Consider the following 24,724-nt stretch of genomic DNA (forward strand, 5'->3'; position numbering starts at 1 on the left):
CAAGGTCAATGCAATAACCTTAGAGAGAGTGATTTCAATGGGTTGAATGGCAATGAGGAAAATAAAGGAGAGGAGAAGAATTAACCTACAGCTGAAGGCTTTTAGGGGGTATAGATAGGGCTTTTTAATCTGGGAGAGAATTAAATACATTGAATTTGCATTTTCAAAATTACAAATGTAAATAAGCAGAACTGTAATTGAGGCAGACAAATTCTAAGGCGGTCCCAGTAACCCTTCCCTTTGAGTGTGGGTAGCACTTGTGATTTGCTTCTAACCAGTAGCCTATTGCAAAGGTAATGGGATGGCACTTCCATAATTATGTTGTTATACAAGTCTTCATCCTGCTAGCCAACTTGCTATAGGAATTGCTCCCCAGCTGGTTTCAAAGAAGTAAACGTCCATGTTATGAGGCTCCCTTGGCAAGGAGCTTAGCACAGCCTCTAGGGGCTGAGGGTAATGACGCTCAGAAAGAAGTTATGGCCCTCAGTCCCAGAGTTTCAAGGAAACAAATTCTGCCATCAGCCTGAGTGAGCTTGGAAGTGGATTCTTCACCAGTTGAGTCTCCAGATAAGAGTGCAGCCCAGCCACCATCTTGAGTGCAGCTTTGTGAAGCCCTAACCAGAGGACCTGACCAAGATGCACCTGGATCTGACCCCAGACACTGTGAGGTAATATATATGTGTGTGGCTTTAAGTCATTAAGTGTGTGGTCATTTATTGTGCAGAAATAGATAGCTAATATAGTAACTTTTTATTTTTTATTTTTTATTTTTTTTTATTTTTTATTTATTTTTATTTATTTTTTTTTTTTGAGGCGGAGTCTCACTTTGTCACCCGGACTGGAGTGCAGTGGCCGGATCTCAGCTCACTGCAAGCTCCGCCTCCTGGGTTTATGCCATTCTCCTGCCTCAGCCTCCCGAGTAGCTGGGACTACAGGCGCCCGCCACCTTGCCCGGCTAGTTTTTTTTGTATTTTTAGTAGAGACGGGGTTTCACCGTGTTAGCCAGGATGGTCTCGATCTCCTGACCTCGTGATCCGCCCGTCTCGGCCTCCCAAAGTGCTGGGATTACAGGCTTGAGCCACCGCGCCCGGCCCGTAACTTTTTAATTTATTTTTTTCCACTTAAAAAAATGGAGGCAATAACATACAGTAAAGTGCATAGGTGTGTCCAATTTGGTTAATTTTTATCTATGTATTCATTCATGCAGCCATAACTCAGATCAAGATATGGAGATCTGCACTGCCCCAGGAGATGACCTCACACTCCCCTCCCCTGCTGCTCCCAAGGGTCAACAACTGTGCTAACTTCTACTACCATTAGTTTATCTAAACCATTTTTGAAATTCCTATCAGTGGAATAACACAGGATGTGCCCTTTTGTATCTGTCTTCTTTCACATCAACATTTATCCATGTGTTAGATGTATCGGTAGTTTGTTCTTTTTATTTATTTCTTTTTAATGAATATAGAACAGTTTATTTACCTCTATGGTTGATGGACATTTGAGCTGTTTCAAGTTTTTGCCTATGATGAATAAAGCTGTCATCAAAATCTCTTGTACATGTCTTATAATGAAAAATGTCTCATTTTTGTTGGGTCTATATCCAGGAATAAAATTGTTGGGTTATACTGAATGTGTATGTTTGGCTTTAGTAGATATTGCCAAACATTTTTTCCAAAGTGGTTGTATCAATTTTTACTCCCACCAGCAATGTATAAGCTAATCAACACTTCTATAGTCAGTCTTTTAAATTTTAGCCATTCTGGTGTGTTGTGATATCTCATTGTAGTTTTAATTTGTATTTCTCTAAGGACTAATGATGTTGAGCACATTTATTGGCCATTTCTTATTTTATTTAATTTATTTATTTTTGAGATTTATTTATTTTTTGAAATTTATTTATTTTTGAGATGTCTGTCACCCAGGCTGGAGTGCGGTGGCTCGATCTCAGCTCACTGCAAGCTCCGCCTCCTGGGTTCACGCCATTCTCCTGCCTCAGCCTCCCGAGTAGCTGGGACTACAGGCACCCGCCACCACACCTGGCGAATTTTTTGTATTTTTAGTAGAAATGGCTTTTCACTGTGTTAGCCAGGATGGTCTCGATCTCCTGACCTTGTGATCCGCCCATCTTGGCCTCCCAAAGTGCTGGGATTACAGGCATGAGCCACTGCGCCTGGCCTACTTATTATTTTTAGGAGTTATTTATATGTTCTGCACATGAGACCTATGTCAGATATGATGTATTTCAAAATTTTCTCCCAGTATATGTTTTGCATTTTCACACTTATAATGTGATTTTTGATAAACAGACTCTTAATTTTTAAAAAACTCCAATTTCTTTTATGGTTAGTGTTTTTTGCATTTCTGGTGTAGTAAATCTTTGCTTATCCCCAAATAATATTTTCCTATGTTTTCTCTTAGAAGCTTGCTTTGTTATAAAATTTAGGTCTGTGACTCAGCTTGAATTAATTTTTTTTCTTTTTTTTTTTCTTTTTTTTGAGACGGAGTCTGGCTCTGTCACCCAGGCTGGAGTGCAGTGGCCGGATCTCAGCTCACTGCAGGCTCCGCCTCCCAGGTTCACGCCATTCTCCTGCCTCAGCCTCCGGAGTAGCTGGGACTACAGGCGCCCGCCACCTCGCCCGGCTAGTTTTTTTTGTATTTTTTAGTAGAGACAGGGTTTCACTGTGTTAGCCAGGATGGTCTCGATCTCCTGACCTCGTGATCCGCCCGTCTCGGCCTCCCAAAGTGCTGGGATTACAGGCTTGGGCTACCGCGCCCAGCCAGCCTGAATTAATTTTTATGTGAGGTAGGAATTAAGGTCCATTTTTTTCTATGCCAGTTTCTAATTGCTTCAGCACCATTGATTAAAAAGAATGTCATTTATCCACTTAATTATGAGTGCCTTTGTCGTAGATAAAAGGACTGTGAGGGTCTGTTTCTGAGCTCTCTATTTTATTCCATTGGTCTTTTGTCTATTTTTGTGCTAAAACTATGCTGCCTAATTATTCTTACGTAGTAAATCTTGAAATCAGGTTGTTTAAATTCTTCAACTTTGTCTTTAAGTTTTCTTGTATTTTTTTAAGATCCTCTGAATTTCCATATGAATTTTAGAATTAAATTGTCAGTTTCCCCAAAATAAACTGCTAAAATTTTGAAGAATCATATTGAATTTATAGATAAATTTTGGAGATCAATGCCATTTTAACAAACTTGAGCTTTTCAGTTCATGAACACGGCATATAGTTTCATTGACTTAGATCTTTGCTAATTTCTCTTAGTAACGTTTTGTAGTTCGCAGCGTTCTTTTTCACAGAAATTATATCTCTACCTCCCATTTACTCTCAGTAGTGGTAGAAAACTTAATTTTGCCAATTCAGGATAACTCAGTCACTTCCAATGACTTCCGGTCCATAAGCCCTCAGTCCTCATCTGTCCTTGCTAGCCTCTGCTGAGGTGTAGTTTGTCCTTGCTGGTCTCTCAGTGGTGGCCACTGTCCCCGCTCTTATTTGTTGCTCATATTTGTTATAAAGTTATAGTTTCACATCATCCACATTGCACATCTGGCCACTGGCCAGCTCAGGAAACACATGGAGCTTTCTCATGCTTGGACTCATATACTACGTGGGAATGCAGGACTATTGTGTCACCAGGCACAGTCCCCGGCCATCTTTATGTTGCGGCTCCATGCTGTCTGCACATGGGACATCTCTAGGGACCTTGTAGTCTTTAATTCCTCTTAATGGACCTGTGGCTTTTGGCCTACACACTTCCTGAGGGATTTGGTCAGCAGAGGAGCGAGGGCAGCAATCCCAGCTTGGGGCTAACTTCTCTCTGTTTCTCCCTCTCTCTCCCACAACTCCTCCCCTCACTTCTGAAATGTCTCTAGTTTCCTTTATATGGCAGGAAAACTGGTCCTAAATCTTCAAGTACATTTCCTCCAACTCTGTACTTAATGATCTTCAAATCGAAGCTCTAAATCCTCGATTCTCCTTTCTCAATTGTAAAAGCCAAAGCTTGTTGTACCCCCTTATCCCCACTCTGCACTGGCATGATCCTGAGAGTGAATGCCTCCTCGAATGGCACCTCCCTTGCCCCACCCTCGCTCCAGTGTTGTGGTCCTAGTACTTAGCCACCCAGTGGATCACCCTTCCTTTGAGAAGACTTCACAGAAGGGGCAACATTTAAATAGGGTCTTAAACGAGGAGTGGGAGTTTGTTGGGTGAAGAAGAAGTGAGTGTGTTGAGGAATGCAGCCCTGCCTTAGTTTTTGGGATGAAGAAACAGAAGGAAGGAGGAAAAGGGGTTGGTGGGAAGCACTTAGGTTTGTATTAAGGGGAGACCAAGTGGTGAGAACACGGACTGTGACGTCATATGGAACTAGGTTTGGATCCCAGTTTTGCTCCTAACTAGCTCTGTGGCCTTGGGCATATAAATTAACATCTTTAAGCTTCAGTGTCCTTAGTTGTGGAGTGGGGATATGAGTGCATGTTTGTCTGAACTGAGATGGGGACAGAGTAAGTGTAAGGATTATACCACACAGAGCGAGGCACCCAGAGGTGCCCTTTTGTGACAGTGGGACAGTTACCCAGTTCCTCTGATAAACGTGGATGACCCTTGGAAGCCCCTGAGGTTAAAAAGAAAAAGTAATTGCAACAAGACCAGCTCAAAATTTAAGCCACATGGTTTATTTCCTTCTGTGGTGTGGATGAGACAAACCGTCTCATCTACCAGGGCTGGTGAACACCAGGCTGACGTGTCTCCTTGTCCCCTGGAGATGAAGCCCAGGTCCCGTGGTAACCTTCTGTGGTAGCCTTGTCCTTGGGCTGTGGGGGTGGGGAAGGGAGTGCTGAGAGGCACAGGGAGGTCCTGAACTGCCACTGCTGTGCTCCTGTCGATGCTGACTGTCGTGGTGCCTCAGGAGTGGGCTGGCGTCAGCTCTCCCCTGCAACCTCCCCTACCTTGGGAGATGGTGGTGGGGGCGGGGCCAGTGCTGACTTCATATTACAGACAAGGAAGATGAGGGTTTCCAGGAAGCAGGAGGACAATGCCTGGCCTAGACCCAGGACCTCAGGGAGCCTGGGGAGCTGGAAGGGCCTGGTGAACCTTATCTGGTTCAACATTCTGGTTTCCAAATGGGAAACCTGAGGTCCACGGATGTGGCAACAGATGACAAAGGACAGAGCTGATCTCGGGGCCAGGAGAGCTGCGGTCAGGCCACTGCCCTGCTGTGAGGCCTTGGTCTGGTATCTGCACCTCTGTGGAATGCCAGAGTCAGACTCTTCCATTCTGGAGGTTTCCGGGCTCTCTGAACTTAATGACCTCCCCGAGGCCTGAGGGTCAAGGCAGGCCTCGAACCTGAGTCTCCAATGAGGCCAGGATTTCCCCAGTGAGCAGAGAAATGCTTAGATGCACAAGGCGGGTGTCCTTGGAAGGGTGATGGGGCTCAGGGAGCTGAAGGACGCACACCCCTGACGTCAGCCTGGCGTCTTTTAGAAAGAAACCACTGGGGAAAGTGTGGGAGAGACGCCCCTAGGCATGCTTCACTCAGACACCGGCGTGTGTGTAGACGTGGTGAGGGAGGGCAGCTGGGATGGGGCTGGTCCCTGATGAACAAGGTGGGGGTGGGGAGAGGCTGGGCCCAGAGGGAAAAGGCTGGACTCCACCCGCACGTGCCACATCTGCTACTCAGAGGACTCCTTGGGCATATATGCCACATTGTCATAGGCAGGGGGTGGAGAGGCTGCCGGGCTGGGGATGTTGAAGTCTGCGCTGAAGGCGTTTGGCAGGAAGATCACAGGCTGCAAAGAAAACAGCACTGAGGCCAGGCACGGTGGCTCAAGCCTGTAATCCCAGCACTTTGGGAGGCCGAGACGGGCGGATCACGAGGTCAGGAGATAGAGACCATCCTGGCTAACACGGTGAAACCCCATCTCTACTAAAAATATAAAAATTAGCTGGGCGTGGTGACACACGCCTATAGTCCCAGCTACTCGGGAGGCTGAGGCAGGACAATCCCAGAAGCCTGGCTTCTCCTGGCCAACGTCGTGGTGGTGCTGATTCTGGTCCCTCTGAAGGACCGCTTGATCGACCCTTTACTGCTGCGGTGCAAGCTGCTTCCGTCTGCTCTGCAGAAGATGGCTCTGGGGATGTTCTTTGGTTTTACCTCCGTCATTGTGGCAGGTGTGCAGAGGGGTGTAGGGCAGGGGGCTGAACTTTGGGCTTGGGGAAGTCTGTTCCACCATGGGCTGATGCTGAAGTGGTAGCCTGGGCCAAGTTCAGCCTCTCCCAGTGGGCGTCAGTGTTGGCTTCCCAGAGGTGCAAGCTGAAAGAGACCCTCCTATCTAGTCCAGCTGCCCCTCATTTTGGCAGAAGAGGAACCTCAGGCCAAGAGGAACAAATATTTTCCCCAGTGAATTATTTCCCCTGTGGCCTGCATTTGCCTGCCCGAGGCAGCCTTTGCTCCGACTGGTTTCCCTGCCTTGAACACTCACTCCAGCCCCTTTCTATCATCACTGTCCTCCGTTCTTTTTGGAAATCAAAGCTTAATTTCCATCTCCATCATGCTGTCCTCCCTGATGCCCCTGTCTCCCATGTGGCCTGGGAACTCCAAAAAGTCCTGCTCCTCTGGGTGCAGCACTGCCCCAATGCCACCAGCCCAGGATTTCCATTCTGCAAGGCTCCCTGCAGGGCTGCACAGAGTAGTGGCCCTGTGGGTGCTGGTGCCACCCAGTTCCACTGGGAGAACAGTCTTGTCTTCACTGACCTGTGAAGACGTCTTTAGTTTTGTTTTGGTTTTAGAGACAGCCTCGCTCTCTCACCCAGGCTGAAGGGCAGTGGTGTGGTCATAGCTCACTGCAGCCTCAACCTCCTGGGCTCAAGCGATCCTTCTGTCTCAGCCTCCCAACTAGCTAGGAGTACAGGTACATACCACCACACCTGGCTAATGAAAAATACATTTTTTTTTTTGTAGCGATAGGATCTTTTTATGTTGCCCAGGCTTGTCTCAAACTCCAGGGCTCAAGGGATCCTCACATCTCATTTTTCAAAGTGCTGGGGTTATGGGCATGCGTCACCATGCCCAGCCCAAATACTTCTTTGGGCTGCTTGACATGAATAGGCCACCCCTGCTAGCGCCGTCTCTTCATATTGCTTCCCAGAGTGCAGAGGGAGGGGGCTGGAGGCAGAGTACGCTCCCAGCCAACTGCATTCCACAGAGGCTCAGGTTTAGTGGACATGGGGGTGGGGGTACTCACCGCGTTGACCTGGGCGCAGGTGGCTTGGCACCCGAAGTGAGTGGCAATGACTGCGATGAAGAACTCCAGGATGGTGAAGATAGTAAGCACGGCCAGATAACCCCTGTCCTCATCCTGGGGACCAAAACCCACAAAAAGGTGAGTCCAGAGTTCTAGAGTAAGGGGGTCCCCCAAGTGAGAACCACTTGCCCAAGGTCACACAGTTAGTTGGGGGCAGAGCTGTGCCTAGAGCCAGTACCCCTGCTGCCAGTCCTGCACCCTCCCCTTCACCCTGCAGGCTGCTCCTTGCTCCTTCTGATGCCCATCTTGGGGAAGGCTCAGAGGATCCATGGATTCGTGGGGTCTATAGGGACTGGCAGGCCCTGCCAACGTCCTGGCACTGCAAACTCTCACCCCCCTGCCCTCCTGGACACGGCTGCATCATTTTCCAAGTTTTCCCATCCCAGGGACCATCTGACAACGCACCCAGTTAGTAACACCAAAATCCATGAGCAGAATGGCTGTCCCAGCCAAGGCCGCCATAGCGCTGAGGATGTTGGTGCCCAGGCTGCTCCTCACCTGCAGAGAGACAGGAGCAGAGGGAAGAGGCAAAGAGAAGGAGAAAAGGCAGGGGCCATGGCTCAGCTGTCCAGCTCCCAGCACGCTGCCTCCCACAGCCAAGGAGGCACTGGCCGCACCTCCCTGCACGCAGCTGTGTTCATTGACTGCTTTCCTTTTCTATTCTCCTCCCCTGGGACCTCGGGAGGAGGTCTTTTCTCTTTCCTTCTTCTTGGAAGCTGCTAGGGAGAAGGGCACCACCTTCTTTACAACCTCTCTGGGTGGAGTTTGCAGCCTTCGGCCTATCCTGTACTGTGGCTCCCTCTCCCCCAGGCCCAGCACCTCGCAGGAGCAGTTGCAGCTGAGGCCTGTTCAGGGGCATGGGTTGGGAGAGGCCCTTTGCTGTGGACACTGAGGCCTGGTTGGGAGAGAGGTTGAGTTCATTTCCATGGGGTCCCGGGAAGTGGCTGGCGGAGTGAGGCTCGCACTGCAGACACTGGTGGGGCACCAGGCAGGGGAGACAGGAGAGGCAGGAGCTGAAGGTCTGAAGTCTGGGTGGGCTGAGAGGCCTGGGACTCCAGGGTCTGAAAAGCGTGCAGGAAAAGTGACTCCCGGGGTGGTCCAGGCAGTCACCCAGGCATCCCCATGCAGCCAGAACCCGACAGTCTCGTGACCCATAGCTGGAGCCTTCTGGTTAAATTGCCCCAGGATTAAAGGGGGAAACACTCATGAGTGAACTGGGGACTCTAGGACCTCTTCAGGTTTAAAGACTCCTGATTCTTCTTTTTAAATGGCAATCAGGAGGTCATTGAGATCAGAACAGCCTCACAAGAAATCCATTAATTAATTAAGCCAAAAGCTTTTATTGAGCACCTACTGCATGCTAGGCACTATGCAAAGTGATGTGAGTCCAGGAGAGAGTAAGTCAGGTCTTGTCCTCCCGAAGCTCATGGCCTGGGGGACCCTGAGTTTGGTCCCGAGAGTCCTCTCTTCTAGTCCTGCCCCTCCACAACCCACTCTCTGCCCTGCACCTGGGATACCTCAAGTAACGAAACAGGGCAAGGAATCACCTGCTGAAGCCTCCGTGGTCTCTCATTGTCCTTAAAATAAATCCTTAACTTGGTATTTAAGCTCTGAGTCACCTCCCCAGCCTCTCGCTCTCGGCCCACCGCTTGCCTGTGATGGTCCGGCACTCCGGTCCCCCGTCCAGAGCCCATGGCGTTTCCCGGCTGGGCTCTTTCGTGGTTGTCCTCCTCTGAACTGTTCCGTGACCCCTGCTCAGGGACCCCAGACTGTCCCAGCTGAGCTGAGAATTATCCTGCCTGCTTCCTTTCAGCACTTTCCATGCTTGGCAACTACCTTCTTTGTTAGTGTGCTTTATGGGCGTCTTACCAGGCACCAAAAGGTAAGTGCCACGACCTTCGCTGCCGTGTTCGTGATCTTCACTGCTGTGTTCTCTGTGCCTGACATAAAGCTCACACCCTCCTGTTCAAAGCCTCCATCAGCTCCCAGTGCCTGTAGGAGGCACTAAGCCTTCCACGATCCAGCGCCATCATGGGATTAAATCTCTCCGTCTAATTTCTTCCCACTTTCCTTCCCCTACCTTTGCTTTCATTGGACGGAGCCATGCGTGTTTTCAGTGGCGACCCTGCCCATGCCCCTCCGTGCATTTTCCAGCTTTCCCTGTGGCATTTCTAAGTCCTCTCTGCTCACCAAGGCCCAGCAGGACTCTTACAGGAGATCTTCTAGCATCTTTCCTTTCTCGGAATGACCATGAGTATTTTATCCGTGGATCTCACTTTCCACTCCGGCTTGTGTATTGAGAGAGTATCCCTGTCTTCTTCTCCTGTACATGAATGGTCTGCGTCTGGTCTGCCTGGGTGCTGCTCCTCCCTTGGCATTTAGCAGGTTCCCCGGAAGTGCTGGGGAATGAGCTGAAGGAGTGAGTGGATGGGAGGGGCAGGGTAGAGTGAGATTTAGCCGTGGCCTCATCCCTGCCCCTGGGTCCCCCTGTTCAGACTCACCAGGCAGCTGGCGTGGTTTTTCTCGGCTACCACTGAGAGGGATCCGGAGATGATGAACTGTGTAGGGAGAGGGGACCCAGTGAGGCCTCATCCAGGACCCCGGGCAGGGCACACCCTGCTTGGGATCTGTCGGGAGGTGCCAGGGAGAGAGAGCAGCCTCCTGATGCCACTTTCTCTGCCAGGCAGGCACCTTGGGGTCTCTCGGTAGGGGTGTTCCCTGTCCAGGGAACTGGGGCTGTGGCTTACAAGGTGAGTGTTTTCATTGACACCATATCATCAGGGCCTTGTGGGGAAGGCATTGTTCCTTCAAACACTCACTCATCAAACATTTACTGAGTGAGGCTGAATGTGGTGGCTCATGCCTGTAATCCCAGCAGTTTGGGAGGCTGAGGCGGGAGGATCACTTGAAGTCAGGAGTTTGAGAACAGCCTGGCCAACATGATGAAACTCCAGTCTCTACTAAAAACACAAAAATGAGCTGGGCGTAGTGGCACGCACCTGTAATCCCAGCTACTCAGGAGGCTGAGGAGCAAGAATCACTTGAACCTGGGAGGCAGAGGTTGCAGTGAGCCGAGATCACGCCACTGCACTCCCTCCTGGGGGCAGAGTGAGACTCCGTCTCAAAACAAAAAACAAAAAAACCAAACATTTTCGGAGTGGCAGTTATGTGCCAGGAACACAACAGAGTTGAATAAGGCAGACCAGATCTCTGCTCTTATGGAGCTTACATTCTTTTTTTTTTTTTTTTTTTTTTTTTGAGACAGAGTCTCGCTCTGTCGCCCAGGCTGGAGTGCAGTGGCCGGATCTCAGCTCACTGCAAGCTCCGCCTCCCGGTTTACGCCATTCTCCTGCCTCAGCCTCCGGAGTAGCTGGGACTACAGGCGCCCGCCACCTCGCCCGGCTAGTTTTTTGTATTTTTTTTTAGTAGAGACGGGGTTTCACCATGTTAGCCAGGATGGTCTCGATCTCCTGACCTCGTGATCCGCCCGCCTCGGCCTCCCAAAGTGCTGGGATTACAGGCTTGAGCCACCGCGCCCGGCCTGGAGCTTACATTCTAACTGGGGAAGCCTGACACTTAGCAAACAGTGAAGAAAGTACAGACAATGGTGTTAAGAGCTGTGATGAAGTCATAGCAGTCACTGGGGCTACTCGAGGTTGGATCAGGGTTGTCTCTGTGAACTGGGATGACAACAGCCGGGCATGAAGCTGCCCATAAGGATAGCCCAGGAACCTGCATCATGCCACCTATGTACTTGGCAGTCGCCTGACACACTGAGGTGGGGCTGGCCCTGCATCTGCTGAGCTGAGAGGGTGGAGCTGAGCACTGCTGCCTCACTCTGGGCCTGCAACTTAGCAGGTCTGCAATCTGCAGGTGGCACTCGGCTGCCATGCTGGGGAGACCACAGGGTCAGCGGGGTGTGGAAGAGGCCCTGGGGTGACATGGAGACAGAGGACCAGAAGGGAGTCACTATAGGTCTCCAGTAGCTGTAGACCCACATGCTGGCCATGAGGGTGGGAAGAAGGGGACACACTCAGGCTATGCTCTGGAGGGCGAGCCAGCGGGACCTGCTGCTGGGGTGGATGTGCAGCAGGGAAACAAAAGACTCTAGGATGATTCTTGGGATTTGCTTTGGCAGTTGGATGGCTGGAGGTGCCATTTGCTGAGATGAGGAGATGACAGGAATAATCGGGTTGGAGACAAGCCTATGGCAGGAATCAAGAGTTTCATTTTGATATACTGAGTTGTCAAGAGGGCAGCTGGATTTAGAATCCAGCTCTCTGGGCTGGAGACAGGCACAATGTCTTATGGATGAGGACGTCAAGCCTCAGAGACAGGCAGTGACTTGCCTAGGTTCGTACAGAGAAGGAGGCCTGGCTGCTCGCGCATGCCTGCTGACTGCCTCTTTCCTTCTGTACCAAGCCTTCCCCCGTCCTGGAATTCTGGGAATTTCCAACTAAAGACTCCTTTGAGCCTCCAAGAAAAGCTATGAGCCTGCTTTCTAGAAAAACGCACATAATACCTCTGTACTTTCAGGGGTCCCCAGATGTCAGCGATGTGAAGATCCAACACAATGATTAAATGCTGGAGCTCACACATGTCCTGATGTCTCCTGAGATCGAAAATCAAGTTTTTGCTTTTGTTCCTTCCCCCATTTTTGAAGCTTTACTGGGCATATTTGTGACACATTTCGGTGGAACGGAGCTCAGAGGGGAAAGTGACCCCTTCCTTTCTTCCTGTTGTGATTTCTCCCCGTGGACTCTCGCGATTGCAAACTTTTCCTCCACCTTCAGGTCACTATGGACCTTTCAAAGGGCCAGAGCTTGTCCCCAAGCATGGCCAGGTGACCATCCTGATCTGGTTGTGATGTGTCAGCCACTTTGTCCTCCCTGAACCCCATTCTGGTGGATTCTGTGCTCTTGCTGGAGGCAGCCTGGGCAGGGGAAGAAAGTCACTGTGCCTTGGTTCTGGCACCAACACTCACGCGATGGAGACCCCCTTTATGCAAATCTCTGGCTTTCTCTCCAAAAAGGGAATCACTCAACAGTCTCCATTTGGTGTAGAATTTTAGGGTTAGTAATCCACTCACCAGGCACATTATCTCTTGATGTCCTCTGCAAATCTATGGGGTAGGCAGGGCCAGATCTATGAGCCCAAGTTTTAGATGAGGAAGTTGAGTCGAGATTCAGCGATATGCCCGAGGGACTCCACCTTAACATGTGGTGGAGCTGAGACTCAGACCCCGCTGGCCTGACCCTGAGGCCTGCGCTTCCTTGGGGTGGCTGGAGGCTGTGGTGATGTGTTGATGGGGGTGCAAACACCAGGGTTCACTGCAAACACTCAAGTGCCCTTTAATGTTGGCAGTGACAAGGACTCACCTGCCTGTTGTCTGGCAGGGGTGAGTGGCCAGTTTGACCAGACGGAGGTCAAAGGAATGGGCTCAGGGGCTTCAGTGCTGGTTGGACTCCCAGGGGACAGCAGGGCTCATGGAGGGCTGGGACCCAACTCAGGGAGTTAGAGGGTTCTGCAGGAGGGGTTTGGATGTGGGGTGAGGCTTAGGATCTGGGCAGTATGGGTGGTTTGGACCCAGTCCTGATGCCCTCCATCTGTTTTTTTTTTTTTTTTTCTGTTGCCCAGGCTGGAGTTCAGTGGCAAGATCTCAGTTCACTGCAACCTCCCCCTCCCGGGTTAAAGCGATTCTCCTGCCTCAGCCTCCCAAGTAGCTGGGATTACAGGCATGCACCACCACGCCCAGCTAATTTTTGTATTTTTAGTAGAGACGGGGTTTCACCATGTTGGTCAGGCTGGTCTCCAACTCCTGACCTCAAGTGATTTGGCGGGCCTCCCAAAGTGCTGGGATTATAGGCATGAGCCACCGTGCCCCGGCCTTTCTGGTCCTTTTTGGCAGCTTCTCTGGCTGTTTGCTGGGAGCTTTTCATCTGCAGGAGTGGGGTCAGGCTCAGGTTGATGATGAAGGTTTAGGGGAAGGAGTTAGATTTAGACTAGTTCTTCTAGGAAGTGCTTCCAGGCCCCCACCTAGGAGAGGCTGTGCCCAGGAGGATGGTGGGGGTGGGCCCATGGGGGAGAGGTGAGCCTGGGCAGCATCCCCCCTACCCTCCCTCTCCATGGCCCCAGCACTCACGCAGGCTCCTCCCCAGAAGAGGACACCGCCCTCGATGAAGAACATGCCCACGTGCCCGCGGCGAACCATGAGCAGCACGCTGCCAAAGCCCAGGTAGATGAGGCCGACGAGGATCTGCACCGTCTGCGGGAAGCCCCGAGGCTCAATGCTGCGGGCCCTGTTCCACACCGCCCCCTGCCGGCCCCTTCCTCCTCTAGATTGTTGGCGACTGGGAAAGAAACTCAGATTCTGTTCTTTAGAGGCGACATTATTACAGCAACCAATAAAGACACTTTTAAGGAGAAAGCTAGTTCCCCGCAGCCTACGGACCCACAAAGCCCAGCTCTCAGCCGGCCTGCCTCCTGCTTTCTGCTCTGATCCGTGGATCTCAAGCATCGCTGTGTCGCTATACCTGGTTTTCTTAGGACCCCATTCGATGAGCCAACATTCCCTGCACCACATGCCTCACCTTGCCCATCCTCATTCCCGAGCACCCCCCCCCCAGCGTGCAGCGAGCACCTTCTCCTAACGGCATCTTTCTATTTCGGTGTCCATCACTGATCGCCCCAGCCCTGCCTCTCAGCCTGCTGAAATCTCCACTGGGATTTTTTTTCTCTCTCAGAGTTGGTTTACCAGCACCCTACTAGTCTATGCTCAGAAGTGGGATGGTTTTCCCAAGTGTGAGCTTCTAGTAAGGTCTGCCACATAGCAGAAAGATTGCAATGCTTTGGGTAACTATTGAATTCTGGAACTGAGTGGAAAGAGATGTTGAAGACCGTTGGAATCCAGCCCTGGGAGCCCAGGAGCCCCTTCCGGCTCCAGGACTTCCACGGGGACTCCAGTGACCAGTACTCACCACTACCCAAACCAGCATGGTCCTTTTATGGGCAGTTCTGACTGGGAAGAACTAGAATTGTCATCTCAGCATCATGTGGAATATAGATTTCTTTCTAACATGAGTGCCAACAATTTGGGTATCCATGGGTATGAGCCCCTGATTCTTCAGTTTCTTTGTCTCTTCAGCGACCTGTCCTTCATCTTTTCAGTGTCCTCACAGGGCACAGCACGGCATGGCGTCCAAGGCGCCAGCGTGGCTCCCCTTCCTGGTAGACCTTTCCCCTGCGGGCAGACCACCACAGTCACTGCCATTACGCCTTGGGAAACACCCGCTGCCGCTTATTGAACGCCTGTCTATGCTAAGCACTGTGCTGGGGGTTTTACAGATGTGGTCTCACTTAATCCTCATGAGAAGAGGTAGGTTGTTACTATTATTATTGTTATTTTTGAGGAGTTTCACTCTTGTTGCCCAGGCTGGAGTGCAATGGCGCGATCTTGGCTCACCGCGACCTCTGCCTCCCAGGTTCAAGTGATTCTCCAGCCTCCTGAGTAGTGGGGATGACAGGCGCCTGCCACTGCTCCTGGCTAATTTTTGTATTTTTAGTAGAAATGGGGTGTCGCCATGTTGGCCAGGCTGGTCTCGAACTCCTGACCTCAGGTGATTCACCTACTTCGGCCTCCCAAAGTGCTGGGATTACAGGCATGAGCCACCGTGCCCGGCCAGAGGTAGGTTATTATTATCCTAATTTTGGAGACGAGGAAACTGAGGCTCAGAGATGTTCCGTAATTTGCCCGAAGCGTCCCAGCTACGAGGCGGCAGGCCAGCTAAGTCTGCAGTGGTATTCTCAGTGGGTGGCGTTCCATAACTCTTATTTCTATTGTCCACTTTTTTGTGCTTTTCAGCAGTTTGTCTCATCAATTTTTTTTTTTTTTGGAGGGGGAGAGCACTGGTCCCCAGGGTCTGCTTTGACGTTTCAAAATTCCAGCAATTGTTGACCCCCTCTTTGTCCACCGTCTCCATGGGCCACAAGTCAGGGGCTGTGTGGTCCTTGGTGTCTGTGCCCCCAGTCCAGTACCACCCCTCCACCGCACCAGTGGATGTGGTGCAGCTATTAGGATAGAATTCCAGCATGTTTGAGCCAGAGGTCCTGGATGCCACAAAGCAGAGGTATTGAAAGTAGAACTTTAGGGTCAGCCATCCTTAGTTTGCAGGATGCCATTTATCAGCTATGTGGCCTTGGGCAAATGACTTAGTCTTAAGAAACCTCAGTTTCCTAATCTGTCCAATAGGAACAATGATCCCGTTCTTACAAGGTGGTGCTGAGAATCTAGCGAGACGATGCATGCAAAGTCCCCGGCACAGTGTGTGCACCTCTGAGAGATGCTTCATAAGCAAGAGCTGTTATCATCTTCACTTTCATCATCATCAACATTGCTTAATCTATGCTTTCATCTTCCACCTGGAGAAACTGAGGCCAAGGAACAGACTGAAGAATCTACATATGTGTGTGTATAATTAAAATAGCAGGAGGCCATTAGCCTGTCTCCATAATTTGAGCTCCTACGTAACAAACTGCAGCCCAACCAGATGCACTGAAACCTAACTTAGGAGTATATTTTTGTAACACATAGCTGGGTTTCAGCTAATGACAAACACCTTCAGCCAACTGATCAGACCGTGCCCAAATAAGGCAAATGCCTCATGACATCATGCCCAAATAAGGCAGACACCTAGCTGTAGCTGATGGGGAGATTTCTCCACTTCACTTCTGTGTTTGGCCTATAACAGCTTATTGCTCACACAGCTGGATGGAACTCTCTGAACCTCTTCTGGTTTTGAGTGCTGCCAGATTCCTGAATTATTCTTAGTTCACATAAACTCTGTTAAATTTAATTTGTTTAAAGCTTTTCTTTTTCTTTTTTTGAGACGGAGTCTCACTCTGTCGCCCAGGCTGGGGTGTTCTGCCACGATCTCAGCTCATTGCAACCTCCGCCTCTCAGGTCCAAGCAATTCTCCTGCCTCAGTCTCCTGAGTAGCTGGGATTACAGGCATGCGGCTCCACGCCTGGCTAACTTGTATTTCTAGTAGAGACGGGGTTTCACCATGTTGGCCAGGATGGTCTTGATCTTCTGACTTTGTGATCTGCCCACCTCAGCCTCCCAAAATGCTGGGATTACAGGCGTGAGCCACCGCGCCTGGCCTAAAGTTTTTCTTTTTAACAGTACATATATACATATACACGTGCAAATGTGTGTATGTATCTTTCCATCTCTATCTGATATTTTATGCCTTCAGTATTTTATCAAGACCAATAGCTCAAGGTCATCTGAGATTGAAATCCTTCATGCACTGTCAGCTTTGTCAGGGCTGACTTTCATCTACCACGTTCGCTCCATCTCATCTCCCCCTTTCCTTTGCTCATTACGTTCCAGCTATGTCAGGCTTCCACCTCTTCCTTTAACAGCCACACTCATTCCCAAGGCCTTTGCACCTGCTGTTCTCTCTACCTGGTGAGCCCTCCCTCTCCAGCCCCTCCACCAGCTATTCCCTTGGCTGGCTTCAATCTAACAGCCAGTTTTGGCTTAAATGTCATCTCCCCAGAGAGAAGTTTCTGTCTACCCTGGCTAGTATTCCCCTTAGTCCTAGTCATCCTTTTCAACCTTACTTTTCTCTGTGGAGGTTTCTGAGTCATTTCTTTACTGGCTTACTCTCTGCGGGCTTTATGCGGGAAGGGTGCTTGTCTACCTGGTGCATGGCTGAATCTTGGAGTCATTACTAAGTATTTGCTAATTGCCTTTTCCCCTCTCCAAAACATGCATGAATGTTCCGGTGCTGGGATACACACTACCTGCCTCAGGTTGTGCAGAGAGGCTGTTCTTACCCCCAAAACTTTGGGCTCTCCTGTCAGGAATGTCTCCTCTGGCTGTAAGTCAGGTGGCTGTGTGGCCCTTGGTGTCTGTGCCCCCAGCGGTGGCTCCTCAAACTGCATAATCCCTGGAGGTTGGCACATGGACGTGGGCAGAATGGCTGGAGGTGGGCGGAGGCCACTGGCATTGCTTGGCGGGATGACGACAAACACCCCATTGCTGGAGGGAGCTGTAGACATCGTGCTCAGAGAGCCTGGAAAACAAAGGCTTGGGAGATAATAATGGTAATGATGATTGTTACACATGTGCATAAAGCTTTTCAGTTGATAAACAACATGCCCACCTGCCCTTGCTTACTGCAGTCCTGTAAGGATGGCCCCAAATGTTCTTATCAAAGCTGGGGAAGCTGAGACTCAGAGAAGCGAAGGACGTCTGAGGTCAACGGCCTCTAGGTGGGGTAAGACTGAGACTTGAATTCCAGTCTCTCTGGTTTCACAGGCCCTGCTCTTAATCTCTGAGCTATATTATGTGGAAAGCTCCTCTTGGAGGAGTGTATATTTAAATGCCCTTCTTTTCCCAGAAACGGCAAGTGACTCACCTAAGGACACACAGCTAGTGCTAGGTAGAGCTTAGCTAGAGCACTGGTTTCTTCACCCCTAGACCAGGACTCACCACCACTTCCTGCCTCTCAGCTCATGGCTATTGAGCTAGTATCAATAATTCCCCTGGTGTGGGAACTTCCCACCTGCTGTGGGAAGGTTTCTATTTAGCCACCCAAGCAATTACTATTGATGCAGCCAAGATATGTGTAGATATGGAAACTTTATGCAGAGCTTATAGCTTGCGGTGAACACCAAGAATGAGTTCTTAGACAGTTCCAGCTGAGCGGGGCTTGGTGGGGAGGCAGCTCTTCTGAGAGAGTCCACCCCAGCATCTGTCCACCAAGTATTTATTGAAAGAGTTGTCAAACCACAAACATCCACTCGATGGCTTTTTGAGGGTCATGAGACACCTGTGGACTTGTAAGAGCACTCAAACTGCCTTCTTAGGAGGCTGTTTTCAGCGTTCCTTATTACACATCTCAATCCTTGTCCTGTTTTTAGGGTCAAGGAGTTACATGCTCATGCACAAATAACATACATACAGTGCCTTAGTATTTTTCCATGCCCCAACCTCAAATGCCGTGTACATAAGCTTGGATATGTTGCTGTGCACCCTCAACATCTCCCCCGTCTTTAATTTTTAGAGTGTGTTGGTTATTTAACGAGAGGTAAGCTTTGATTGCTTTTTCTTGGTTATAGATGTGTTGAGTGGCAGCACAGAGCCATTTGTACATACCTAGCAAACAAATACAAACAAGAATAAGTATAGCGGCCATTACCCAAATGCGTATGTTTAACCCAGATAACTAAGTGTTTGGGTTTAACTATTGAAAGCCTTTTTGTAATTGTTGAAGGGTATTTGTTTATAATTGCTGCGGCCATTTTTTAAGTTGCTTTTTTTTTTTTTTTTTTTTTTTTTTGAGGCGGAGTCTCACTCTGTCGCCCAGGCTGGAGTGCAGTGGCCGGATCTCAGCTCACTGCAAGCTCCGCCTCCCGGGTTTACGCCATTCTCCTGCCTCAGCCTCCCCAGTAGCTGGGACTACAGGCGCCCGCCATCTCGCCCGGCTAGTTTTTGTATTTTTAGTAGAGACGGGGTTTCACCGTGTTAGCCAGGATGGTCTCGATCTCCTGACCTCGTGATCCGCCCGTCTCGGCCTCCCAAAGTGCTGGGATTACAGGCTTGAGCCACCGCGCCCGGCCTAAGTTGCTTTTTAAATTTACACTTAAGAGTGGAAATTTGAGAAGACGAATGGTTGTGATAAGCCTCTTGCGGGTGTGTTTTCACTCTCTCCCAAGCATATTGGGAGCTATTATATGGCAGAGGTGTGACATAGATAGAATTATATTGCCAATTACAATAAAAATTTTGATGGGTAATGAATGCCTGCTGCTGATCTCCCAGCTACTCAACAGCGGCTTTAAGAGCCACCGGGTGAGACAGAGTAGTTTTACTAATACTTACCTGTTTTTGAAATGTAGTTCACCACTGAAGCTGTGTGAATAGATTTTGTTAGAAAAACAGCTGCAGTAGCAGCAGTTGCTAATATAATAATAGCTGAGACTAAAAAAAGCAATTAAAGTGGCCAGAAGTCTTTTTTTCTGAGTATGAGACAGTGCTTTTCTAAATAGCTACAGGGTCAAATCTCCTTCCCAGCTCCAGGTTAAATGTATGGGCAGCCAAAATTCTGCATGCCATTTTAAGATCATGACATAGGTTATATTTAACGATGTAACATTTCGATGAGACAGGCATGTAGCATACCAGCTACTGGAAGAGACTTTAATACTGTAAAAGGATGGATTCTGCTCTATGCTAGGAATACCTCGCCCAAACAAAAGTCTATAAGGGTGCGTAGTACAAGTCATAACTGTGTCAGTAACATTATGATGGAAAGAGAGGGGATAGTTGCCACCGCTAGTAATACACTCACCATGTGAGAGAACCCGTTCAAAAAAAGGAAGTCCTAATCTCCAAATGTGGGTATGAGCAGGGCTTAACGCTTGTTTCTTTTAGTTGTAATATTGGTCCTGAAAGCCCATCCTCTGACCAGGTGATAGACTTATTGGAGGGACTCCCAGATCCAATATTGAAGGGACTCCCAGATTTGCAGACATAAGATAACCATGGGGACTCCAATCAAGTAAGGTGCCATTATCAAAGAGAGGCCCTTGACACAGCGCAGGCTGTCTGGACGGAGGCCACTGAATGGCCTCAAACTTGTATCGCCAGTCCCTACTCAGATGGCGTCTAGGAAGATCAGGCACTTGTGTAGCTTCATTAGAGACTCAGTAAAATCAGTGGTAATAGCAGAAATAAAGGTCAAGTTTGCAAGCTTAGCGTCCCTTTTAGGCTGATAGTAAAGATACTCCTGAAGAATAAGAGTAACACACTTATCATGTGCTATTGTGGAAAAACAAAGAGGGGGATTACTACACAATAAAACCAAGGAGTCATTAAGTTTAATCCATCCCAAATTTTCCAGTAAAGGGTAAGACAGGGGCATCCATTGACCTCTTGTCCAAGAAGTATCATTAGATGACAAAGGTGGGTCAGCATCCCACCATGAAATAACATTAAAAACAGGGAGACTTAGAACATGACTCCAGTAAACATGCTCTTGGGCTGATCCCACTTGGCAAAGGACAAGAATTACCAGCCACCCCAACATCTACGTCTGTCTGACTTTCTCAGAAGTTTTCCCAATTACCGCCAGATACATAAGAAACTGGTTCCCTTCAGTTACAGAGGCTTCTATGGCTGCAAGCCGGATAGTTGCCTGTTGATCCATTTTCTTTAGCTGTCCCCAGGTAATGTCAGGTACCTTCTGAGTCATCACCATCGTCGGTTGATTCTCCAATGACAGGTCCTGTTCTCGAGAAGAGGGCCCCGTAGTCCCCCTTTTGTTTATTGAGATATACTTTAAGAGTTTGATGACTGGTTGAGTTATAGAGAAACCCAGTCTTGTGCTGTATGTTGATGTTATTGCCAAAGTTGTAATGCATAGCCAAAGTGAGCACTGAGATAGCAGGGGCCATGATCAGTTTTAGAGTTTGTGGAAGGCCTAGAGTCATAATAGATTCAAACAAATGAGCAATTGCATCTTTAGTTTTTTCTCCAGCCTAGGGGGTAGCATGGGTTAGGCCTATATAAGTGTCCACAGTAACGTGGAGAGATTTAAAACGTCCAAAGGGTGTATACTGAGTAACATCAGTTTGCCAGGTAGCATTAGGCACCAGACCTCGTGGGTTGCCACCAAGCCCTAAGGAAAAAGGACACAGAGAATGCCGTTGGCAATCAGGATAAGTTTTAATAATCATGTGAGCTTGAGCAAGTGTTAAGTGAAACTGTTGTTTAAGACTGCATGCATTCTGATGAAAAAAAAAAAACACAGCATGATCAGCTTGAACTCACAAAAAAGCAGGAGAGTTTGCAAACCACATCTGTGTTTGTACCAGAGTATTAGCTCGAACATTAGCTGATAAGGGACCAGGTAGGCCAGGATGAGAGTGAATATATGTGATGTAAAGAAGGTGGTGATCGAAGGGGGCCTGCCCCTCCACTCCTGTTGGTATTTCTTGTCAGGTGGAGACAAGAGACTGAGAAAAGAAATAAGACACAAAGTATAGAGAAAGAACAGTGGGCCCAGGGGACCGGCACACACAGCATGCGAGGACCTGCACCGGCGCCAGTCTCCGAGTTCCCTCAGTATTTATTGATTACTATTTTCACTATCTCCGCACGGGCAGTGTGGCAGGAGAACAGGGTGAACAGAGTGATGGTGGGGAGAAGGTCAGCAGGAAAACATGTGAGTAAAGGAATCTGCGTCATAAATAAGTTCAAGGGAAGGTACTGTGCCCAGATGTGCACGTAGGCTAGATATACATTTCTTCTTACCCAAACATCTCAGTTAGTAAAGAGTAACAGAGCAGTATTGCTGCCAGCATATCTCGCCTCCAGCCACAGGGCGGTTTTCTCCTATCTCAGAAGAGAACGAATAGTCGGCTTTACACAGACATTCCATTCCCAGGGACATGCGGGAAACAGAGGCCTTCCTCTTAATCTCAACTGCAAAGAGGCCTTCCTCTTTTACTAATCCTCCTCAGCACAGACCCTTTAGGGGTGTTGAGCTAGGGGATGGTAAGGTCTTTCCATTCCCATGAGGCCATATCTCAGGCTGTCTCAGTGGGGGGAAGCCTTGGGCAATACCCAGGCTTTCTTGGGCAGAGGTCCCTGAGGCTTTCCACAGCGCATCGTGTCCCTGGTTAATAGAGAATGGAGAATGGCGATGACTTTTACCCAGCATACTTTCTGCAAACATATTGTTAACAAGGCACATCCTGCACAGCCCTGAATCCCTTAAACCTTGATTCAATACAGTACATGTTTCTGTGAGCACAGGGTTGGGGCTAAAGTTACAGGTTAACGGCATCTCAAAGCATAACAGTTTTTCTTTGTACAGTTCAAAATGGAGTTTCTTTTGTCTTCCTTTTCTACATAGACACAGTAACAGTCTGATCTCTCTTTCTTTTCCCCACAATGATGGGCACAGAGGAGCTCTTACGCTGCAAGAAATGAAGGTAGTAGGGGTTCATTAGTAATGCCCTTCACATGTGCAAGATTTAAATGAGTAATACTATACACCGCATAAGTGGAATCACTAACTATATTTATGTCTTGGGGAGGAAAAGTTTGTAAGGCCAGTGTCAGGGCACGTAACTCTGCCTGTTGCGTAGTTTTAAAATGTTCCTGGATTTTGTGCTGCCATTTCTGTGTGGCATCTTGCCACACTATAGCTGCTCTTCCAGTTTTTCCTAAACCATCTGTAAAGACAGTAGTGGCCTGAAGCAAGGGCTCAGAAACAATAATAGATACCAACTTAACAGGCACAGTTTGTAAGAAGTTCAGGAGCTTAGAGTCTGGTAAATGAAAGCTGATCTTACCAATAAAACCGGCTACTGCGACTTGCCAGTTAAGATCACAAGCTAGAAGAGTATGAAATTGTTTTTTGCTTAGAGGTAGGAAAACAGTAGCAGGGTTATTTTTGCCAAATGCCTGGTTAGGCCACAGTTATAATATGTGGCTCCGGTCATCACTGCAGCAAAAGTTTGAGTCAGATGAGTTGTAGTGCCTATATTTTGGTATGCTTTAATAAACACACCGATTTCAGTGGCAGTGGCTTAGACTGGAGTTATTGCTGTCTGACAATCCTTATTTGCATTTTCAAAAGCCAATTGTAACATAAGAAGTTTGGTAGCTTTAGGGCGGGCTACCTGTTTTTCAATTGCTGCTTGCAATCGGTTGATAAATTTAATGTATGTTTCTGTGGCACCCTGTTTAACTGTTAAAAAGGAACCCTGGGATTGTCTTATGGTTTTTTTTTTTTTTTTTTTTTAAATGTTTGCATTGCTAGCTGTGAGCATTGAAGAAATAGATGGCCATCTGCTTGAGCCTGAGCCTGGGCTGAAGCAAAAGGCTCTGTTTCCAATAGTATATCAAGTTATATTGGGATATTATTATCCAGATTTTGCAAGGACTGCTGCATGGCTAAATCACTGTACTCGCTCCACCACACGGTATATTCTGCAGCTGAAACCAAAACTTTTACCCAAGCTTTCCAATCACGTGGAGTCATCCTATAGCCATTTCCCAGAGCCTCAAGCATCCCCTGCGTAAAGGATGAATGTACACTGTTTTCACGGATACTTTCCTTTAACTCTTTGAAGACAGTAAAAGGCAAACTGTCATGCCGTCTCCTGTTGTTTTGAACAATAACAGGGAATGCGCCAAAAAGCGCCTGAGTCTGCCTTCCTAAGTCCCTCTTGGAGGCACTCCTCTACTAAGGAAGTTTGACGAGGAGTGGGCGTTGAGGACACGGCCACCCGACCATATGGGTATTCACTGACTGGAGGTCTTATCCAAGAACCATCTCTTGGGCGGCCTCCAGTCTCCTCATGGGGGATGGGAGGCACCATTGCCTGAACGGGGCTAATGAATGCAGGTCCCTTTAAGGGTGGAGGAAAGGAGGGCGATGGATTTTCTATAGGTGGAGGAAAAGGCTCCTGTCCGTGCTCATCATCACCAGAAAGAAATATCCTCCTTATGCCCTATGGAAGGGAATGAAGTAGAGAGAGGAGCCCCTGCCCCCTGCTGCCTCCCGCTGTTCTAGTTCCTGTTCTTCCTTCTCCTTTAAACCTCCTGAATTCCCTTCAGGCAGAGAAGATGGGCAGTCTGACCCACCACAATCTGGCAGATAAAGAGGATACAACATCCAGTGTACCAAGTGGTCCAGGTGGTCAAAATAGTAACCTTAGTAAAATGACCTTGCTCATATCCTCTTTTCAGGCAGTGACCTACCTGCTCCCATAACTCTCTAAGATTCCTTGATCAGGAAACCAAGGGCATTCCTGCCGAATTAAAATCAGGCTTGTGTAGAGCTCCAGGCTCTACAGTGCACTGGTTAGTCTTAAGTAGCTGTTGCACTGTTTTTAAAAACTACTTTCTGTTCTTTGGTCATTTCTTGACGCATGATAACCCAACCCCTGATATTTCACGCGTGGGTCCCATCCTCCTGATGGGAGTCAGGACTGTCCCTTACCGGGATTCCCCGAAAATGGATGAGTTTTCCTCCTTCACGCGTAACTTCAAGACGATCACGTCGGGGTCACCACTTGCAGAGCTTATAGCTTGCAGTGAACGCCAAGAATGAGTTCTTAGACAACTTCAGCTGAACGGGGCTGGGGGGCGGGGAGGGGGCAGCTCTTCTGAGAGAGTCCGCCCCAGGATCCGTCCGCCAAGCATTTTTTGAGAGAGCTTGTTAAAACACAAACATCCACTAGATGGCTTTTTGAGGTGGGGTCATGAGACACCTGTGGCCTTGTAAGAGCACTCAAACCGCATTCTTAGGAGGCTGTTTTCAGCGTTCCTTATTACACACTCCACTCCTTGTCTTGTTTTTAAGGCCAAGGAGTTATATTCTCATGCAC

At 48.7% G+C, this 24,724-nt stretch overlaps 1 protein-coding gene across 2 annotated transcripts; it reads right to left on the bottom strand.

The window, feature by feature from the left end:
- Positions 1–4,664: 4,664 nt before the first annotated feature.
- Positions 4,665–24,518, bottom strand: MS4A15 (membrane spanning 4-domains A15). 2 transcript variants are annotated; one of them, XM_033206296.1, is made up of 7 exons: positions 24,337–24,518; positions 17,153–17,405; positions 13,455–13,577; positions 9,814–9,870; positions 7,718–7,810; positions 7,253–7,366; positions 4,665–5,797 (listed from the first exon to the last, which is right to left on the bottom strand). In XM_033206296.1, exons 2-7 carry the CDS (start codon positions 17,375–17,377, stop codon positions 5,681–5,683), a joined length of 729 nt encoding a protein of 242 aa, XP_033062187.1. In that variant the 5' UTR covers positions 17,378–17,405; positions 24,337–24,518; the 3' UTR covers positions 4,665–5,680. The 2 variants fall into 2 exon arrangements, with proteins under 2 accessions (XP_033062187.1, XP_033062188.1); XM_033206297.1 differs by having other exon boundaries at positions 17,153–17,391; positions 24,337–24,423.
- Positions 24,519–24,724: the final 206 nt, after the last annotated feature.

The sequence above is a fragment of the Trachypithecus francoisi genome, unplaced genomic scaffold, assembly GCF_009764315.1.
Source record: "Trachypithecus francoisi isolate TF-2019V2 unplaced genomic scaffold, Tfra_2.0 Lachesis_group8, whole genome shotgun sequence".
Classification (NCBI taxonomy): Eukaryota; Metazoa; Chordata; class Mammalia; order Primates; family Cercopithecidae; genus Trachypithecus; species Trachypithecus francoisi.